Source organism: Sylvia atricapilla, chromosome 2, assembly GCF_009819655.1.
Source record: "Sylvia atricapilla isolate bSylAtr1 chromosome 2, bSylAtr1.pri, whole genome shotgun sequence".
NCBI lineage: Eukaryota > Metazoa > Chordata > Aves > Passeriformes > Sylviidae > Sylvia > Sylvia atricapilla.
The window spans coordinates 75,716,005-75,738,257 of NC_089141.1; the positions used below are offsets into that span (position 1 = coordinate 75,716,005).

The 22,253-nt window shown below is 35.1% G+C and overlaps 1 protein-coding gene across 6 annotated transcripts in view; it reads right to left on the bottom strand.

The window, feature by feature from the left end:
• DOCK9 (dedicator of cytokinesis 9) overlaps positions 1 to 22,253 on the bottom strand; it is an 83,531-nt gene that overhangs the window by 48,819 nt on the left and 12,459 nt on the right. For all 6 annotated transcript variants that reach the window (XM_066313478.1, XM_066313475.1, XM_066313474.1 and 3 more), the window contains exons 3-13: positions 18,730 to 18,819; positions 16,939 to 17,021; positions 15,754 to 15,823; positions 11,685 to 11,780; positions 10,932 to 11,066; positions 7,223 to 7,397; positions 5,872 to 5,939; positions 1,947 to 2,021; positions 1,713 to 1,853; positions 1,133 to 1,333; positions 880 to 1,002 (exon numbers count right to left, since the gene is read on the bottom strand). In XM_066313478.1, coding sequence (XP_066169575.1) covers positions 880 to 1,002; positions 1,133 to 1,333; positions 1,713 to 1,853; positions 1,947 to 2,021; positions 5,872 to 5,939; positions 7,223 to 7,397; positions 10,932 to 11,066; positions 11,685 to 11,780; positions 15,754 to 15,823; positions 16,939 to 17,021; positions 18,730 to 18,819 — 1,257 coding nt within the window. The remainder of the gene's footprint in view (positions 1 to 879; positions 1,003 to 1,132; positions 1,334 to 1,712; positions 1,854 to 1,946; positions 2,022 to 5,871; positions 5,940 to 7,222; positions 7,398 to 10,931; positions 11,067 to 11,684; positions 11,781 to 15,753; positions 15,824 to 16,938; positions 17,022 to 18,729; positions 18,820 to 22,253) is intronic.

The window sequence follows — 22,253 nt, forward strand, 5'->3', positions numbered from 1 at the left end:
AAATACATAGTTTTTTTACATGTAGCCAGCATCAAATTTGTAAAAAAGAACGCTGCTGCCCTGCAGCTACTGAATGTTAACTGTTTCTTCTTAGCTGAAACCAGGCAGAACCTCAACATCAGCTGACAACTCTTACAAAAACATTTTTCTCTTGTATGCTGGTCTGGCTATTTAAGCACAACTGTAAAACAAAACAAAACAAAACAAAAAAATGGAACCCTTGCTTCTCCACTGACAAACGAGAAGTAGCAACTAACAAAACTTTTTGTAGATACGTTTCAGAGAGCATCACAATATTATGCCATCCTAGATTCTTGGAAACTTAAGATATTCCAGTGGATTATTTCCAGAAGTCATTTGGGGTTCTATCAAATCTGCAAAGCATTTTATACATAAAACCAGAAGCTTAATGATCTAAACAGTTTTGGAGGAAAAATCCAGCAAGGGTGCAGATAAAGTCACAGTAAACTATTGCCACCAAAATGTGAGAGGAAGAAAATGTCAACTATGTTACACTAAGTAAGATGCATTAACTAAGAGAAACATACAGTTATGATCTCTATATATTTCACTATTCAACAATTTTCAACTCAACTTTCACACTAAAGTCCAATATTCTTTTGTCAAAACAGTTTACACTAAAGACATTCTAAAAATTATATTGTGACAATTATAAAAAATGAAATAAATGTTTCCAATTAAATGTTCCTTTATCTATAATGTACAAATAGTTACTGGAAATAACTACAACTTACTAAATCAAATTATGCAGTTACATGAATTTACTAAAACAACAAGGATTTTGGTTTATATTTATTAATTTGAAATCAATTGGCTTGCCCCAGCATTTTTTTCACGCCACAGAAGAAAATAACATACCTTTGATGAATCTGAACTTTTCATATATGGTTCAGCACAGTGTGTTATACTTCCCTGTAATACCTTTTCTATTCTAGCCACAAGGAAAATGTCAGTATGAGGACATGTGACTGAGAATATTCCCTAGAAATAAAACAAGAGTTAAATATAGAAGGAAAATGCGCATTTTACATCACATAATAGAAAGCCAGTGAAATCATGTAGGAAACTTGTATCCAAAATCTTGCTAGCTCTTCAGGCTCCTAGTTCTTACCTGCTTTGGATATTGCAAGACAGTTTCATGAATGTCCTGAATTCTGTGTAAGCTATCACCACTGCCATTCATCATTTGTTGAGATGCACTGGACAGCATTTGCCTTACGGAGGCATGGTTCAAATCAACATGGAAATCTGCTGAAATCTTCCTGTTGTTTTTAATATCAAATAGCGACAGTGTGACAAAGAAAGGTTCTACCTAGACATTAAAAACAAACAAACAAAAAAAATAACGAGTCACGTGTCAGTGCTGGCATCTAGATCACTGCAAAAATGTGTACGAAGAAAGGTAAGTAACATTTTCATGAACACAAATCGCCATCACCGTAGATATTACAGTCAACACACTGTAAAAGACAGTAAAAGAAAAATTTCTCTCTCCACCACCCACCAAAATTAGTAGCAGTAAAGTTACTCTTTGTAGGATTTAGGCCTTCATTTTGATTTAAAGAGTAAAAATTCCCATATTATAAATTTCTCAATCACAGCAAGGAATCCCTGCCATTAAAGCTAGTGCCAACCAAATATTAGGACATTCATTTCCAAATTAACAGGAAGTAATTAGATTCATTATTTACATTTGTTGTTGGTCCTTCTTCATTTTCTGCAACACAGCTTTGCAAATTAAAAGATAAATCATTGCACCTTACAAGAATTTTTTTTCCAAATTTCTCTTCAAATGGCTTCACTTCTGGTTCAATACTAGAAAAGTCAAGTCTCTTTAAAAAGAAAAAAGAAAAATTCAAGTAAGTTTGCTTTCATCTCAAAAGGATCAACATAAAATACCCCTGCTTCCTTGTAAGAAGTCTAACCTGTGCATCCGGATCCAAGGCAAAAAGTTTAACTCTGCTTTCAGTTTTCAGCTTGATTTCTGCTTCTCTGGTACTCTGTTTAAAATAAGAAAAAGAGTCTTGATATCACACTATTAAAGTGGGCTTTAATTTCACGCCTTTTTGTGTGATGTTCAAAGCTCCACACATTTTTGGTTCATGCATTCATTTCTCCCTTACTGGGCTTTGTACCTCCTTAGTTCACGTTGATCAAACATGACTAAGCGCAAAGTGAGAGCTTCTTCCAATGCTTTTTTCCAGCCTTAGAAGTATAAAACCTTACATCAGCAACATATTACCTTCCAAGCTCACGGGAAGTACACTTCAGTGTAGTTTATATAATTGTCTCCTTAAACAGTAACTTTCATAATCCTATTTTATTTAAATAAAAAAACATCGTATGACTGCAGGTTAAAGCTCAGAGCTATCCTGAGACCATAAGATTGCTCAGGAAACAACAGATCACCTAAATTAAGAAACACCATCATAGCTTGCTTTCTTTATTATTTTTCTTGGTTGCTTTTTCTTTTTTTTTAACTTTTCTTGAGCTCTCTTGCCAAAGAAGTGGTTTTCCTGTGGGTAACTGGAGAAAACACAAAAAACTTGCAAAAGATAAACCCCTCATATTTAAGTTACTTTGCAGAGTTCACTGTACACTGCCTGGGATTTGTGGATACCTATCTATTAACACTAAACTAAAAGTGAAGTGGAACAAAATAGAGAGTGAAAACTGATGGTATATATAGGTTACCTTTGTTTGAAAAACGCATTATTTAAAGAGAATTCTATGATTTTTAAAGTCACAGGACATGACAAATGAACAGATGCACGTACTAAAATTACCCATGCAGGAGAAATGCCATTCTTAAATTAGCAGCTGGCTAAACAAGGATACAGAATATCACATTACAGGCAGGTGTTTCTTTTTGGATCAGCCTGTATGGGTTAAAAGAAGTTACAAACCCAAAATGCTCATCACTGACCATCAGCAGGAAGTGATCTACTGTCTACATCTGCTTTGCTGGAGACTGAAGCAACTTCTACTATGTCTCAAGAGAAAGAAAAAACAAAGCAAAATAAAAGAACAATCTCTAAGAGCTTATAACCCTATTTTTAGGTGGGTAACAGGAATTTAAAAAAGAATTTGGCTTAAAGGATGTACTACAGAAGAGAAACTTCTGAGCTGCTATTTTGAACATAAATGCTCCAATGGTTTTCATTTGCTTTACTTTGTTAACTTTAACACAAAAAGAAGAAAAGAGGAGAGGTGCTGTGAAAGAGACGACCCAGACACTCAATACCAGCAGAGTACAGACAGAATTCGCTTGTTGAACAACTGGTATAATCGAAAAATACAAGAAATGTGAAAAAGTTTAAGGACGACAAGAAAGTTGTGTGCATATTTTGCAAAGGTAGTATTTAGAGGCAAGAATTGAGGAGGAAGATTACTTAGCCATAGAAGCTAGACAGAAACTGCTCCAGCTAAAGCATCTTGAATAGTTTTAGATTCTTCAGTTTTTTATGCATGAAAACCAGATGATTATATGCATTTTTGACTGACGGATCAGGGGCAGTTGTCAGAACTCAAGAACTGAAAATGCACATTACCATGAACCCTGTCTATAGCACAGCAGTGGCTCTGTGATTTTATTTCCTCATCTATAAAACTGAGACAATATTTTCCCACCTCAAGATATTCTGGGACAAATAACGGTAAAGGAGGTGCTTGAGAACACTGATCATGACAGTCACAGCTATTTCAGAGGTCTAATTTATTTTACACAATAAAAACAAACAACGCCAACCAACCACAAAAATAATCTACTATAAAACCCTTTCACTCACTCTTGGTAAGCACAGTACAGATAAATGGAAATGAAATAGGAAGGAAAGACAGATTGAGATAGATGAGTGCACATCTATGCACTGAAGTGCAAAATACCATCTTAGTTTATGTGATAAACTACCAGCTGTTGATAGAAAAATGAAGGCTTGGAGATGTGTGTACTCATAAGGGTTAAATCCTTCCTAGGAAGTCTGTTTTTTCCCCTACTGTCAGGTGCTCTACAATCACCCCTGAAGGAATTTCTCTCTCCTCATAAGGATATGAGGTCAGCTATTGTGAAATTCTCCTCCTATAACCAACAAAAATAATAGAGCAGCTATAAACTCTTCTAAAAGAAAGCCCAATGCCTTGCAAGGCTTCCACTGGGGAAAAAAGAACCAAATCCAAACAACAGCTGAAAAGACAAGGCAAGAAAGAATAAAAGACAAAAAAAAAAATCTCCAGACAAACATTGTTTATACAAAGCAATGAAGTTAAGACACAAAGAGTAATGCAAATGGGCAGAGTTTTCCCTGCAATTTTCCTCAGGAAAGAAAAAGTCCAGGAAAATACATTAGAGCAAATTATTTGGAAAGGCAGTGTTTAGTAAAGGTGAATTAGAGGGGGAAATTTAAAAAAATATTTTGAAGGAAACAAAAATGTAAAGAGGTTATAACAATGGAATAAAATAATAAAACATGCCAATGCTTAAAGAGCTGCACAAAAATAATAATTGTAAAAAATAACGAGCTTTAAGAGCTGCATGCCTCTGATCCAAAAGTTATGGAAACAGAAGTGGCAACTGTAGTACTAAAACTATATGCAGGTGCTGCAGCCCTGAAGTAAAGTTCCCTTTGGAAGGAATATGGACCATAAGCACTGTAATAACCAACTATAAACAAAGAAGAATCTTCCATACAATAAGAGTATCTAATTTTGTATTTATTTCTGAAATAAATTTTCATAGCCTCATGCAAATATGCTGTTTGATGCTTACAGCCCTTCCAAGGAAGCCTTGATTATATGCACCACAACCCCAATTCATTTCCATGTACAGCCATAGCTGGAGCTAGATTATCACATAACAGCTTTTTGAGTACATGTGCTAAATAGATTACAAAGCAGTAACAGAAAGAATTAGGTCAGCCAACCAATTTAGATACTAAAAGCTTGTTAATGTATTCTAACTGGATCCTTTCATATGTTAGCTACTGTAGTAGATAGAATTTTGTTTGCTTATTCTCAGTTCATTAGCTGCACTACCTTCAGGAGGAGTTACTAGGTCAGGCAGATCCTCAGGAAAGAAAGGGAGAACATTCCAGAGAATGGTGAAGCAGAAAAGTTTCAATACTCCAGGCTGTACCACACAGAAGAAAGGTAAGGAAGTCACAGGAAAGAGTTTGGATTTTGCAGCTTCAATAAAAATGGTCACCCGTTTCAGTTCTTGGCTGATTTAACAAAAATTTCTCCCTTACAAAATCAACTGCAACACACAACTCGCTGATTTAACTGAAACAAAGTCTGCAAACGGGCTGAGGAAGAGTTATTGTTATTTTCTATTTGGCTGCATTTTACTTCATGCTTGTTTCTATCACACTTCTCTAAGAATAAAAGTGACAAGCAAGAACCATGGCAACACAGGAGCATCCATGGACCTGCCAGTTCACTATAAACACAAACATCTTAAAATACATTCACTTCATCACTGCTGTTAAGTTGATCTGGATTTAAAAATAAAACTTGGCTTCAGTATAACTAGATTTCTATGGAAACACTGTAACATTTACCTGAATGCAATAAACCAATACAAAATATAATGAATTAGTAAAATAATAAAATGTGCTGCATTTAAACAGCATATTAAGATTTATATAGGAAACCTCAAGACAGTATCTTGTTTCCTTCCAAGAGCAGAACATAAAGAATCTTAATAACCACACCTATTCACAAAAGAGCTTCTAGGCTTTCCAAGTACCACAAACTGAAAGCTATAAGCCAATGCCTTACCTTTACTGAAAGTTCATGTGGCTAACTTATGTTTAGTACTTTATATCCCAAGTTGACATTTACAATATATATTACCTTGGCAATTTCAGGATAGTAGTTATCAAAACTACTTGATGAGCTTTCCAGTTTGCTTTGTTCATCATCTGAAATTATAAAACCTCATTTTAAAATAAATATAAAAATTCCAAAGTGCTCACAGAACTCCACAGCAAAAGCATTTCATCTTTTTAAATCTTCTACCCCCTCAAAAATGACAACTATTAACATAAATAGGTTGTGGACAACTGCATCACTTTGATGAAGTGATTTCTTGAAAGATCTAACTAGTTATAAAAATCATTAAAGTAGTAGTTATTTCTAATCTTACCAGAACACATCTTTAATTTTAATTTTGATATCTGCATGGGGCAAGCACATAATCAGTGTATCAACTTACATTACACTTTCCGCAATGCATTGCAACTTGATTTCAAAAACAAGTTCCCTCTGTTCATTAGGTTCCCAGCTCTACTCACCAACAGTTACTGGACTTACAAAGCAGCCATTCAGTTAGCTATAAACATCTTGCAGAGCTAAGGTCAACTAAGGAACACAGACTAAAATATCTTTCCCAGAGCTAGATGCTTCTCCTTTTCAGATTTGCTTTTGTTGCAAACATCACACTAAATTCTGACAGTCTTTGAAGAGTGTGATATCTCATTTTAAACTCTAATGCTCCCTTTTGGTACTTTGTACTATCTATAAAAAAAACAACTTTCTATAATATCCTCCAAGTTCTTCTGGATATGCATACAATTGGTTTCACACCAGTTTTCCCCCCCCATCCACTCTCAAGAAAAGTAAATGAGAGGACATCTAGACTATTCTTCTGTCACTGAAATACCAGTGACATACATTGCATTCCTTACAGATACCTGCCTTACCTATTCTTAAAGGGCTCCAACAGAGAGGATTCTACACCCAAGCAGTCTATTTCAATACTTGCAGGAAATATTTGTGGTCAAGGGAATTATATTTAAATTTAAGCCTCACGCTGTAATCACGATTTCTACCTACAGTGACCACAGAGCAGAGTATTTATTTTTCAGCAGCATTTTACACATTTCAAAACAAGTCCATCCTAAGTTACTTTTCTTCTTTAAACTGCCTCAGTTCTGATTTCACGTTGTGGGTCCTACTTTTCTAGATTTAAATCAGTCTCATAATTATTTTCTGGACTTGACTCAACTCGAATCAATACTGAACAGTACTGTTTTAAAGCCCAGATGGTCAAAATGCTTATCAGTTGAAGTTTACAGTAGAAAAGTCTGTAATTTTTATGACCAAGGAAAACAAAAAAATGTAGCCACATTAAAGCCTTTCTTTCCAAAATGCATGTAAGAAAACATGGTCACAGAGCATTAGCCTTGCTAGAAACCCTGCTTACCTTCGTGGGACTCGCCATTTCTTTTTTCTTGCATTGCAGCCTCAAAGTTAAGCTGAAGGATTTTGTTCAGAGTGTTTATCCACTCCTCCATTTCAAGTTCACTGTCTGCAGCTAAAAGGAAACTACTCTTGTCTTGCATCTTGAGCTCAAATGCGAAACGTCTGACTTTATTGTTCTATAAGAAAATAAAAGACCTGTGTAGCACTTCACATACTGTCTAACCACCATCAAAGGAAGTTATACATATTTCAGATATTCTACACAAAAATACAGTTTGATGTTTGAAAAATGTATCATCATGACACATTTTGCTCTCTGACATTTGACTTTTTGAAGTTATTTGTAGCACTGCAACAAGTGCAAGTAGGAAAGAGAACAGCCTGTCTTCTAGTTTCCAGTCATCATTCTGCTTGCAATCATTTCATGAAAACCCAAAAGAAGCAGTTTCCAAATATCAACTCTTTATGTACTCAGATCACCTAGAAATGAAGCTAATTAAGGTCTATGGAAAAAAAAAAAAGGAAACAAAAAGCACAAAACACATTATATTTGAGTGACAACTGTTTGCAGACTGGGATTTTACACTGGAAGTAAAATTACAACCCACATCAACCCCAAATGCCCTGATACTGTTAGTCATATAGACATACATAAAAAGCTGGTAATCAGTTCCTCCTTTTTATCTCAATCATTTCTGTCATCCTTCTCTGCACAATTTAAACCAGGGTTTCAAATGCTACTTAGTCTGACTCATGTTTCTGGGAATGAATTCAGAAATCTTAAATGAAAATTCTATACTATCATGAATTTAGTTCTACAAATTGATAATGCATTAGATAGACATTAAAACAAACAGTAAGACAGGCTTAATGGTTGGGGGATTTTTTTGTTTAAGTTTAATTACATGCCAAATTACATTTTAGTTTCATTGTATCTCAGATTCTTCAATTAACAGACTACTTGTTAACAAAACAAGTCAGCTTTCTACCAAAGTTGAGTTTCTGTCAAAGATACAAACCAAAGTGTGAACTTCAGACCTAAGTTAATCATAGCAGTTGAAATCAGTGCTGAAATTCATGCAAAAGCCTGAGAAAAGTAACCTGTTTCACAGTATAAAGCCTTGACACAGGCAGTAGATGTCACAGATCTCAGCTTTCCCAAAACACTGAATTAGAGCAACTATACCTATACATATGGCTGGATGTGTGAATGGATACATGGTATATATGATGCACTCCACATCTCTGATCAGAAAAGTCTCTATATAATTTAGCATTAAAATAAAAACCTCAACAAAACATAACCAGATCCAAAAACACCAAACAGAATTCCAAGAATTCCAGTCTCTATTTAAGTTTGGGGGGAAAAAAAGAAATACGCCAAAATCAAAATCCCCAACCAAACAAAACCCCCTACTGCACAAATTCAGCCTTCCTCTTGATACAAGGTCTGATGAAGAACCATATTCTGGTCTAACTTCACGTCTATACATGAAGTCAGTATTTTTCTCTCTGGCATCTACTGTCCTTGAAGAAACAAGTAAGCAAATGCACTGAATGAACACAAACCAGGAAAGTGTTATAGCAATGCAGTAGGAACTTATCTCCCCTCCCTGACTCTGAAATAACTAGTTTCATCTGAGAACAAAAGCTTGGAAGCATAACTACCTAAGAAAAACCCTCTCTATGAATTCCATGTTAGACAACTTAAAAAGCAATATGGCTGGGGACTTTACAAATCTTTTGCTTTATTTTCCTCCTCTGTTAAATGGAAGTGCAATTTCTACCGTGTAGATACCACTACCACCTTTTCCCATAGGAGTTCTTAAATGTTAATTCAACACCAATAATAAGTAACAGTAAAACAGTAAGGTCAGCCAGAAAGGATATAGGACATAATAAAAGATATTAAAATGACAAGTCTGGAAAAGGAGTGTTATGTACAATATTTGACAGTTTAAATCAGCATTTTCTTGCCCTCCACCAAAAATTCAAGTGAAGAAAACAGTTGTTTCCAAACCCTTTTATTCTAGCCACTGATGACAACTTGGCTTCTTGGAAGTGAGCATTAACTGGTTTTGATTCTGCACCTGATGCCAATTCATAACTAGTCTCAAATTTTAACATGCAGTTTTAAAGACCAGATGCCAAGACGAACACTGAGGGTACTGTACAATACAATTAGAGACACAGCCAACTATAAATTTTAAAGAATCCAAAGTACAGATGTACAGAATCCGAAGTAAAGATGACTGTATCAGCCCTACTTGCAGAAGAACAAAGGAACAGTAATAGATTGTTTGTTTTAAAAAGCAAGCTTCTGGCAGAGTCTGAGGAAACTTGAGGTTAATTGGATTGAACTGATAGAACAGAAAGTATGGAACAGCATGAAAGTGTGTATGAGGAAAAGAGATTTTCAGGTTTTAAATCCTAAAATGATAGAACAGTTAGGGGTTAGAAGGGGCCTCTGGTCGTTGTTTCATCCAACACTCCCTCCTCAAGCACAGCCAATTAGCACACGATCGTGGCCAGGAAGTTTTTTGAGTATCTCCAAGGATGGAGAATCCACAACCTCTCTTGTCTGCCTGTGCCAGTGCTCAGTCACTCTCACAGTGAAAAGGTGCCCCTTGATGTTCAGAGGGATCCTCCTGTGGTTCAGGTTGTGCCCGTTGCCTCCAGCCCTGTCACTGGGCATCACTGAGCAGAGCCTGGCTCTGTCCTCTTTGCACCCTCCGTGAGTACTTGTATATACTGATGAGATTACAGCCATATTTAGGAACCACTTTTATGTCTGTTGGCTTGTTTTAAAAACACAAATTAAATTCCTTCCCGTGGAGTTGGCCAGAGTTGTATCTCTAAGGCAAAGTAATGCCTGTAAAATTATATACAGAACTTGTAAAATTATAAAATTTATTACAGTTATAAGATTGTCATAGGAGTTACCTATTAAATGTGTATCAAAAAAACAATACTACAATATTTGGGGGAAAAATCCTGTTTTATCTCTTTGTGTAAATCTTCAAACAACTTTATGGTACAAAAATATTATTTAAGCAATATATTTTTATTAAACTTTGCCTCTTTCTGTACAAGTAAAAAAAAACCCCTAGGACCCATGGGGTTTTTCCAGGTACGCTGTGCCTAACAGAATAGTTACATGCTGTACTATAAATACACAGCAGAATCCAAAAAAAAGTAAAATAATCTTTTCTTTGGCACTTTCTACTGACAAACATTTTACCAAAGCCCTTAACTTTTCAAAATAAAGAAAAGCACAGAAAAGTAACATTATAAAGGTCAAACGAAAGCATCTGGAAGGGTGTTTGAATTCAATACAATTCTCGCAACAAAAATCCCACACAAGAAGCTATGAAAAACATTTTACAGCTCATGCAAGCACAAAAATCTAACTGAAATAAACTTCAATTTTATGCTGTCATTACTTTGCCAAGTTTGGGGTTCTTTGTGCATTTGCCTTAGAATTTGGTTTGCTAAATACTTTACATCAACTAGTAATTTATATTCTTTCAGAAAGATTTCAAAAATTCAGTCTCCTGCCCTTTGGACACTACTTTGGAAAGTGTTTATTTGTTCCTCTGCATAATAGGTACTTATCTACATTCAACAACAGTAATCAATATTTTAAATAAAATTTCACTTGCTAATAAATACAGAATTAATTAGCAAACAGACAGAATAATTATAATTACCTGGACCACTCCCATACAGGAATCTAGAAATATTGATCCTTTAGGTTCTTTTGATATTTTTTCATCTTTGTAGAAATTGAGATTATAGGATCCATCACCAAGCTGGATTAAGTGGAAGAATCTTCTTTTAAATGACTAGTGAAAAGAATGGAGGCAAGAAGAACAGTGACAACACTGGTATTAATTAGCTTATTATCATATACTCATAAGTGCCATTTACATAGTAGGTAATAGAAAAACCTTTTTATTTATAGATAACAGAATCAGTATCTGCAGAAGAGAAAACAGAAACTATTAATTAAAAAATTAGGTTATGATAGCTGCGCCATGACTGTACTATATCAATTGGCATTGGTTTCGACCTACTGAAAGGTATTTAAAACTGACCCTATCATATACATGAAGCAAATTTAAAAATTATAGTTTTATATAGAACATACTAATACAAACAAATAACACCCCCACCCCTTCCACATATTACACAGTCCCTTTTCCACTGAAATCACACCAGGGTACAGTTAGGAAAATTTAACTAGTCCCACATACTAGATTTTTTCATGGCTTTTTTTTTTCTGATTTACTTATAATAAAACAAAAGCAAGGTTATAGATATATGAAGTATATACAAGTTTCTCTCTTTCTTTTCATAGAATTTTTTTCAGAACTAAACCACATACCACAAACTGACCTCTGCAAGGCACAGGGATACTTAATATCAGTGTTCGATTTTTGGCAAGATATTATTAAACTTACTCTCATTGTCACACTGATTGCACTATTCATGTTGCCTTTGTACAGCCATCCTTGTTTTGTTATTCCACCCTTCTGAGACCCAAGAGATGCTGCATCCTGGAGATGAAGATAGGAATACAGGGAAAGGAAGAAAGGAAAAACGAAGAAAAAAGGTTAACTTTTGAGTCACAGACCATGTAGTACTTATCAATAATTTCAGAAGTCATTTTAGAAGTTGGAATAACTATGTTCATAACATAATGATAATAATGTACCACGAGTAACTGCTGAATTTCTATAGCTTTTCCATTACTTTATTTAAAGACTTGGGATGAGATTGACCTCATCTAACTTTTAATATGTAATCTGGTCACTTCTACAGGCTTTATCTACAGCCAACAGGATGATCCAGCCTATAGATAGCTAAATGTTTGTCAAGATAAATCCCAATGAAAGAGGCAAATGAGCAAACAGTCAAAACTTAAAACATTTACTTACATTTACCTTGTAACCTTCTCCACAGAGTGTAAGAATTTTTACCTATTTCTACTGCCAGAAAGAACAATGCAAAAACACACGCCTATCTAAAATTTCAGTGAAGATTCCTCAAACCAGTTTGCTTTACATATAGTACTTCAAAGGCCTTACTTTCTTAAGAATTTACAGAGAATTAATTCTTGAATTGGATCTGCCCTTTTACAGATCAGAATCCAAGTTCTGCAGAGAGAACAAGACTGAACTTGGCAGCGATGGCAAGTTCACAAACAGCAGATGCAATTCAAGCATCACACATCACACCCACTGCCTGTACACCACGTCCATCTGCCGTGGAGGGAACTGAATGGCTGCATCAAAAAACTTAGGATGTTAACAACTACCAAAAAGCAGCACTCTGCTATCAAAACAGAACAAAAAGACAGATTTATAATTGCCATAAAATAAATATTAATCACCAGTTCCGAGTAATCTTTTAGAGTACTATGAAGCTACCATTACCATGGTTTTCAGTTGATGTAGCTCATTTTGAAACAAAATTATTAATGAATTAGACATGTAGGAAGATTTTCATCCATCTAGAGGAGAGATACTCCTGGTAATTTTTTACTGAAACATTCAGAATTAGCTGAGCATCCAGCTGAAAACAAATTCACAAAACTACTTTGAGTACCTCAAGTACTTTTTCTCATTCCTTTTCTTGGCTGTTAAGAAAACATGCAACAAAAACTGATTACATAAGGAGGAGAGAGGCACTAGTTCAACAACTGAACATTAAACTAAATCTTGGAATAATATGAATCTGTTTCTGGAATTGAATCAAGGAACATTCTGTAAAAAGTTACTAGGTAATTTATTTGCAGCTTATTTAGTCTGTCTAGCTTGCATACTCATAAACATATGTACATGTGAACTTCAAAAAAACTGTGAACAGAAGGCAAAAGGTGCATCAACCTGACCTTTTAAAATTTATTGTCAATATTGTACTGTTGAAGTAAGCCCAGTAAGGGCTTACCGGTCATCAACAATCAGAGCATCTGATACAATGGTCCAAAAGCATAGAACAGAAATACTCAGTAAATTTTCATGTGTCCCAAAGAGTCTCACTGTCCAAGCAACACAGTCACCTTTTTTTCATGTTTTCAAGTAATTAGCCTCCACCACTGTTCTATTTCCTAGATAACTATTTTTCTTGTACAAGAACAAAGATACAGACACAACTTAAAACACTGGGTTTCCAAGTATGACTCTATATGACTCTTCACCTCCCCTGGTGTGAGTTACCCCAAGGAAAGGCTGGGTTTAAATCATCTTTACAAGTGTAAGACAATGAGCAGATAATGAGTTACTGCCAAAACTTGGCACAAAACAACCAACACTTTTCTGTAATTGCATGAACCATCCATAGGATCGCCTCACATGACTAAAATTCATTCATTACCTGAGTTTCAAGAAATTAAGTTTTAGCTCTATTAAGACTCCAGTTCCAGTCTCTGATGTGCACAATTTCCCAACTCTGTTGAGCTGCATGCTGTTTTCTAGCAATAAAACCGAGCATCATTTGGGCCTCTCTAGTTACACCATTTCTTTCTGTCAGGCAGAATTCCTGCCTACAGAGCCAAAAAGCTACTGAATCTTTCCAGCTGACCATCTGTTAATACAAAGGAACCCAGGATCCAGTTGTTAACACATGACTATTGCACTGAAAACATACTTCCTGTTTCCAGCTGGTAAGGTAATTTCCTCACTTTTATCATTACTGCTGCACACTGTGCTGAACTTTTTAAAGTGATCTTTCCCACAAACTTGGCTCCAAAGTTTACTTCAACAGCAACTGTTTCAACAAAAACAATCCCATATCTTGATCCCATACCGGATTGAAAATTTCCATTTGCAAACATCAACCTGATGGCCTGATAGCCCAAATTAGTTAGGGATAGATAATTTTCTTCTTTTCAATGATGCGGGAATAAACTAATCTTTATCTGATTTTCCTTCAATTTTTAATCAGTTGTAGCTTTTTGTTTTCTATCATTCTCTTAATAAATCAGCTTTCTTCAAACACAAACAAAAGCGAAACAAAAACACCAAACAACTTTCAATCTAAGGTTTGCATCTGTGCTTTTTGGCATAGAAAGATATTAATGTCTGAAAGAAACACCTCTCGCATTAAGTCTTCCCTTGATGAAAGAATTTATGGTCCCTCCACTCTATTGTCCCACTAACTTCCCTTTTCCTCCGAGCATGTCTTTTTCTTGTGTTTATTTTTCAAGTTCCTCAAAGAGCAGCAGACCTCTCCTCCAACGATTGTACTTCTGAAAGAAATACCCTGTTCCTGTAAGTAGAGAGGACAGGCAGTCCTCATTACTTACACTTCCTAGCAAAACACATACTCCCTGCTGATAGCTAAATTATAGTTTTTCAGTGTTTAACTAACTCTACCCATAATGTATTTCCTGGTAACAATTATAGTCAATTATATATTCATTTAATCTTTCAGTGTTTAACTCACTGTTTTCTAAAACACTTCTATTGTCAGAAGTATTATCACAGTAAATAATGCCAAGCCTTTTAAATGTCAGTACAATAGCAATCACAATTATTTCCATCCTACAAATAGGAAGTTTTGGATATAGATGCCTAAAGTTATTTGTCCAAATATCGCAGTGCAGATTAATAGCAGAGCTGGATAAATGTCAGCTTGGGACTCTTTGATTTGTAACCTATCTACTCAGATGAATTTCCCAAACAACTTCTTCATATTTAATCCTTTCATTTCATAGGCAGCAGTTCTCAGTATCAGGAATTTAGAAGGAAAATAACTGTCAAGAGGTAAAAACCACAAAATAGAAAAATTATTTTAATTCTTGTTTGAGATGTAAGAGTTCAAGTAATCATAAAAAAAGAAAACAGTTGCATTTAAAAATACGTTTTGAAACAAGGAGTGGTAAAAAATAAATAAATTACAAATATAATGGGGGCAGCTGCTGAAAAAACATCTTTGGCATTTGAAATATACTTGAAAATTGCTTGACACTATACATGTCTCTTTTCCCTATGTCAATGACACAAGAGAAAATATCTTGGAGTTGTCGTCAAGTTTTTAAGCTTTTGTTTCCATGACAGCTCTCCAAGCCTTACCCTATGCCCAAATTTGTGATTTAGCTCACACTGTATGCTACACTGCCATCCATGCTGAAGTGTGTGTGCTGTTGTTATGCTGGAACAGATTCACCTATGATTTTATTCAATTGCATTATTAAAATGCAGGAAACATTTCTCTCTGGAAACCTGTCTACACAGACACAGTATAAAACATTTATTTTATGACAGCTGAAGGATTATATGTCACCAAGTATTAAAACATCAATTTTATTATCTATCAAAACTTCTTCTAACTCACCTGACAGATCTCCAGAGAACAATGTTATTTGAAAGGAAACAGGTAAAATAACTAATTTGTTTCCCAATAAGGTGGTTTAATCTAATCTCTGTTTCCATGTATTACCTCAATACTTAAGCAAACTCAAAACATCTACACACCCAACATTCTTTAATGAAAATGAGAGAAAGTAAGGAATTGATATTATCTCACCTCATCTTTATCTGCTTCTTCATCCACTTCATATAAATGAACAGGAAGCTTGTCTGGCTTTGTCCCTTTACTACAAAAGAAAAAGCTTCTGAATAATTAGGAATTTTGTGATTAGTTACAGATTTTATTGATGCAAAAATTAAGATGTTCTTTTCCTGCTGAAGAGCAAAAAGCACAAGAATAATGAAGTAAAAGCATGTATTTTTCATTAATTCCATTTCTTAGAAAGCAATTTTCCTCATTTGTACATCTGGCCAACATGTCTCTTTTGTTCTGCTTGTCACTGTCCCAGTGTGTAACTGAAGAGAACAAATGCTTTGTCATTCACTGCACTCCTAATTTCTTATGAGTAAGAATTCGTACCTGCAACCACTGGCTCCTTGCGGGACAATGCATTTTTTTAAATTCCTATTTGACATCTGTTCAGGGCAAGTGAAAACCAGATACTGAGTTGTACAAAAAAAACCTGTGAGTAGATCAAAACTCTCCACAGGGCAAAGGAACTATTTCTTAGCTGATAAATGCAGGAGAGCAGCGAGGGAAGACCTAGATCTTCCAGAGCTGGGGTATTCAGTGTATCTAGCTACTCTCAGACATTCTTAGAATTAATATTCTAAACTCTATACTCTCCCAGAAAAAATTTTCTCTCAGAAAAAATTTTAAAAGTAGGAAAACATTTTTCTAGCAGATGGTTTAGAAAGTTTGTAACAGATGTCAGTTAGGCTTTTACTTTGAATCATCCTGTGAAAACCTGCTCTAACCATCTCAGTTACGTTCTATTTCCCAGGCTCCTAAAGGCAGTTCCAAAAGCTGCTTTTGAAGCGATGAAAACAGGATATTATCATTTTAGATTCATCTAAACATTAGCCTAGTTTTAGTTGTCATACTTAAATTCACATTGTCAATGATACAATGTCTGGTTTTGACTTTCCTGTTAATAAGGCAATGCCATTCCAGTACCTTCCCAGAAAATGGTTTTACAGGATATTATACGTTCATGTTCATCAATTCCATCCAACAAGTCTTTATCATCTCTACCGACCATTAACCATGGACATAGCATATTTCAGTTTACATATTACACATATTAATATACTTCTCTAATAAATAAGTCTATATTAAACACAAAGTTCCTTCACAATTTCAATTTATCATACCACTAAATAAGCTAAATAACGTACTTACTTTGGAAGTTGTCGAAACTCTCCTGAGTAATCTTCATATCTATAGTTAACAATATGCCAGTCTGAATTGTAGGTTTTGATGCACTGTTTAAATGAAAACCATGTATCAGTATGAACTGGAAGAGGATTAAAGGCATTCAATGGACACAGCACAAGAAAACATCTTAAGATATGTCTGTTTATGGACTATTATGGTTACATATCAATCTCTGCAAATTCTGTGCACTTCCTTTCTTTTGCAATAATCTAATGCAATCTAGCTTTTTGGAACAAGTTATATGTTTCAATGGAATGTTATCATCTGCTAGACATGCATTTAATAAAACCAGAAGATGGTGAATGCACTCAGCATCTGGATTAACCACCTTCAGTGATCCAAAAAGTTAAACCAGCATTTTGCTGCAGCTGAAAACATGGCCAAGCTTTGAGAAAACTCAGCTGAAGCCGAAAAAGTGACTGAGCCCTTAGACAGCTCAGCAAGAAAACAGACACCTCATTAAAATAGAATATGTAATTGTGCACATACTGATACATAAAGACAGAAACATATTTTCCTTGAATTTATACTTCCAGTGCAATTAAATTAATACTTAAATTTAAAGTGTATGCCTGCAGTGGTTGAAAAGCAATTATGTCATTAAGTTCTGATCTAGATCACAGGAAATACCATTTTACTCCACCCATATTGTTACAACATAAAAGTACTGATTTATCTTGGCTTTGAACAAAGTAACATAAAACTGACAAGATCTGTTGACAGAAACCATTCCATGCAAAATTTTATGTTACACAAGAAACCTACATATACACAAACACAGCATCCAATAAATCGTAAATATTTTCTTTGTATTTCAAAACATGAGTTTAATACTTGCCAAGCAATTGTTTTAGCAGAAACTCATTAAACTTCATGAATTACCTCTAATACTCTTCCCTCCTCTTGTCTATTCTCTTCAAATTTATCTCAGTAATGTTTAGGTTAGGTATTAAGGGTATGTATCAGTGTGGATAAATCACTTTGATATAGATTCAGCTATCTGGAGCTCCTTCAGTTTTATTGGAGTTACAACAGGCATTTACTTGTTTCAGATGTTAACATATCAGCTTAAAGCATGTCAGCAGAAAACCAGTAGACAATACAAAAAAAGAAAAGGAAAAACAATAGAATCTTTAATTCCTTAAAGGTTTCAAGATAACAATAAATGGAGAACAACCTCACAAAACCAAAGGAATGCCAACATAAGCAAGCAGTTCTGAGAAACTTTAGGGCTGAGGACATTTCTTCTACATACAGTATACAAGTTGAACAGTCATAATGAATTTTGGCCTCCACAAGTGTTATAGTTCTGGATACCTCTGTTCCAGCAATCTGTACAAGATTAGTATGAACAAAGTAAGAATGGCTGGTGTGAGACACTTTATCAGAAAAAACAAGTCACAATGATTCGTTCCAGATTTACTAGTGGATATTATGTATTGAAATCACCCACGTTCATCTGGAAAAGCCAAAGCATAATGAAGGTGGGGGAGAACCATCTGCAAAAGCCAATGACGCAAACAAAATAATTGAAAGCTATCCTGTAAAACTTTTTTCCCAGCCATCAATGGAAAAAATACTGGCTTTTCCTGGAAATTTTGTCTTCAAATAATTGACAAGTTAGTGGCAATAAATATTTAATTATTTTTCCAGGGTTTATTTTTCTGTTTGTTTTAAATGGTAAATGAAGGAGAAGAAAAACAAGTCCGGTATAATATTGTCATTGCACACAGTCACACGCAACTTCAGTATTACCTCAGTTACAAACAGGCTCTGAGCTTCTTTCTCTGCATTTTCAGGAACTGTTGAACGAATGTATCGACTCTGCCGCTGCAATAATGCTGTCTGATAAACAACAAAAGCAAAAAAGCAATTAATGAAACTTGCATTTAAAGGGAAGATGACACATTACAGCCACATTCAGTTAAACCACTACAATGAAGAAAAGCTCAGCAGAAAACATCCTATGAATATGATCTTTCGGAATTGTCAATTAGTGAGAGTTTGCTTTCATTCAAGCAACATGTTCCTTCTTTCACAATAAGGGCAAGATTGGAATCAGTGAGAAATAGATGTCATAGGACAGTTTTTTCCACTCTATTGTCAACACGGGGAAGAAAACACTGGGTAAAAATAATTGTACCATGACAGCATAACTCCAACATTTTGAAGACAGATATTAAGGTAGTGTTATTACCACACATAAAAACTGTTAATCAAGGAGGGTAAGAAAATCACACCAAAATAAAAGAGTAATTTAACCGCAGATCTTATGTGACAAAAAATGAGACTAGCACTGTTAAACTGCAGGTTTAGAGAGAAGGTGTGGATCACTGAAATACATATACACTTCAGCCCACCAAGTCAGAACTTATTCCTATCCTCTGCCAGAACTCAGAGAAGCACAGGAAGGGTTCCAGAGAGCAGGAAATCTCTCTATGACCATGAAATTCTGCTTCTCAGACCTGTGCTGAAGTAAGCCTTAGGATACTTTACATTTGTAAAGTGAAAAAAGATTAAAACTTAACAAAATCTTCTGGACCACAAATGAAAATAACCATGTAGCAATAAAACTTGTTTTTCCACTTCGTGGAAAAAAATCTCCTATCTTAGGTCATCAAAGGTGAGCAAGAGGGTTTACACAGGCAGGGCCTGGAAGGAGGTTGTGGTCCCTCACCTGTTAGTTACAGTTGACACATCCAGGAAGGATCAGATAAAAATGTGACAAGCAAAAGCTCCACATATTATGTTGAAAAACAACGGGCACATAAGTACATTACCTTAACTTATCTCTGTTGCAAGCCTGATCCATCAGGCGATTGATTATCTTGGTCATTACCAAAGCCTCACTCCATTAACTGGGGAGGGTATTTAAGTAAAAGTATTCAATTACAGTAAAGATTGAAAGGGAAAAAAGTAATCCCATAGTCATGGTCAATTCATTCATCTAGTCCAGAGCACTAAAACTGACAATGCTAAATCCTTCGGTGGGAGAGGTGGGAAGGTATTAAAAACAAGTACCACAAATCCCAAAATTTTCATGGAATCAATGAACCTTGCAAAATACAGTTAAAAAGCAAAAAAAAAAACAAACTGCAAGAAGATACACATTTACATGCTAATAGCTCTTAAAAATGATTTTTTTTTAATTCTAGAAATATCTTCAAACCATATTAAGTATTTGTTCTCAAAAGCTATGGAAATAATAAGTTCTATTAATAGTACTAAACTACCTAAAAACCAGAATTTCTAGATACCATTCCAATGTAATAGTCTGATATTTGATGAGAAAGTATTTATACTTTATATAATATAGAAATATTACATGCAGTATTTATATATATTCCATAAGCATAGTTATATTATGCTTTCCTAAAAAATATTATTTTAAGAAAAACAGAGACTAAGATGGTATCTTACCAGGCACTTTTCATGGGAAACCCATGAACTGATCAATTAAATTTTAACACTGTAGCATAATTTGGTAAAATTGAATTTGCTGAATGTGCTTTTAAAATGTCTGCTGTTGTTACCCTGCTACACTATGTTGGGTCTTTGGGCATGAATGGGATGAGACTACTGCTTGGTGTTCCTTGAAGCTTTATTGCAGCATCAGTCTCATAACAGGATTTTACAGAGCTAAAGGATGGCAACAGGTCACATCTGCCAGCAGCAGCCAAATACTTCTTTGTTACAGAGCATCTTAAAAGTTTTCCAGCCAACAAAACATTGTTAAAGCTTACAGATAATTGTTCTGACCAATGACAGAAAGCACACGTACACCTGCTTCAAACAATGCTTGCTTGTGTGCTTTCTATTAACAATAAACAATATTCCATTATTAAGCTTAAAACTTTCTACTATCTTGCTAAGCATATTTTTCTGCAGCTATAAGATCTATCCTAGCCAAATGTAAGGCTCAGATTATTGTTTTATGTCCTTGCTTGCTGTACTATTGTAGCTTTTCCTACTTTCAAACTTTGCAGTTACAGCTGATTCTAAATTCTTCAGCTCTTTCTGTTTCTGGGGCCTGTTTTTACAGATTTCTAAAAGCCTTATTACCTTTAATATTTCCCACACTACACAACTATCAATACAATAGTGAGGGCTTTTTTCCAGTTGTTCACACATAAAAAGATTTTTATCTTAGAACTGCATCAATATCAGTGACAAAACAGAAGAATCTGACATGTCAATTTTGTTCATATTAATAATTGTCTTAATGCATCTGTCTCCTCAGCACACCCATCAGCTGCAGTAGTGCATTGAAGAGCCAGAAAATGCAATGATTCAAGTACTGTGATTTAGAGCAAAGTCCTAAAAATAATCACTTAAGCAGCACCATGATATTTTAAAAGCAAGTATGCACATAAATACAAGTTATATTCCAAAAGAAAAATTAGGAAAGGAAGGATCATCTTTTCAACAAACTCTCTTCATAACTACATTGACTGAACTGTTTTGTAGAAATGAAACTTTTCACGTCTCTGGGGTTGAGTGATCATTTGACTCATGGCAGCATCAGGAACAAACAGTGTATGTCTCATGCTCTCCAAGAAAATTAAAAAAACCTTTCAATTACTCTGCTGTCAAAACTAAGGAAGGCCACTTTTAACAGGAGCCAGGACTCACACGCACTTAATGAGGCATACAGTTCACAGACTGTTTAAATGACACAACTTTCTGATTGAGTCCCAAGGATTTAGGATATGTTGAGGTCTCAGAATAGGCCACAGCAGCAAGAACATTCCACCAAGTCAACCAAGAAGTACTTGCTACCCAAAACCTGATGGAATACGGATGGTGAACCTGTCCACAAGGAGTGCAGACTGCAATAGATATTCTCTCTGTCACAGGGCTGGGTTTGCCAATGAGCCTGGTACCACAGAGCCTCATGCTCCAGATGCAGAGACAGAAATTCTTCTAAAAGACTCGGGGGAAAAGGGGCAAGCTGCATGTGAGCTCCTGCTCTAAAAACAATCATGTGCCAGAAGTGACTTAACCTTTGCATGGGAAGTGTCAGAACTGGTATTATAAAGTAATTTCCAAACAAAATCGATTTACAACAGCTGGCTAAAGACTTAAGGAAAAACACAAAATAGATTTTAAAGGGAAAAAGTATTAGAGAAATTACTTTAAACATTTCAAAATTAGTTATTTGACTAGTTTAATTTGTGCTCTTTAAAATGAGGGCTTTTTTTTGGTTTTTGGACATCTTGCTTCTCCTCTACTGAAGATGTGCCTTCTCATAGAATGACCTGGATTTAGTTTGACTTCTA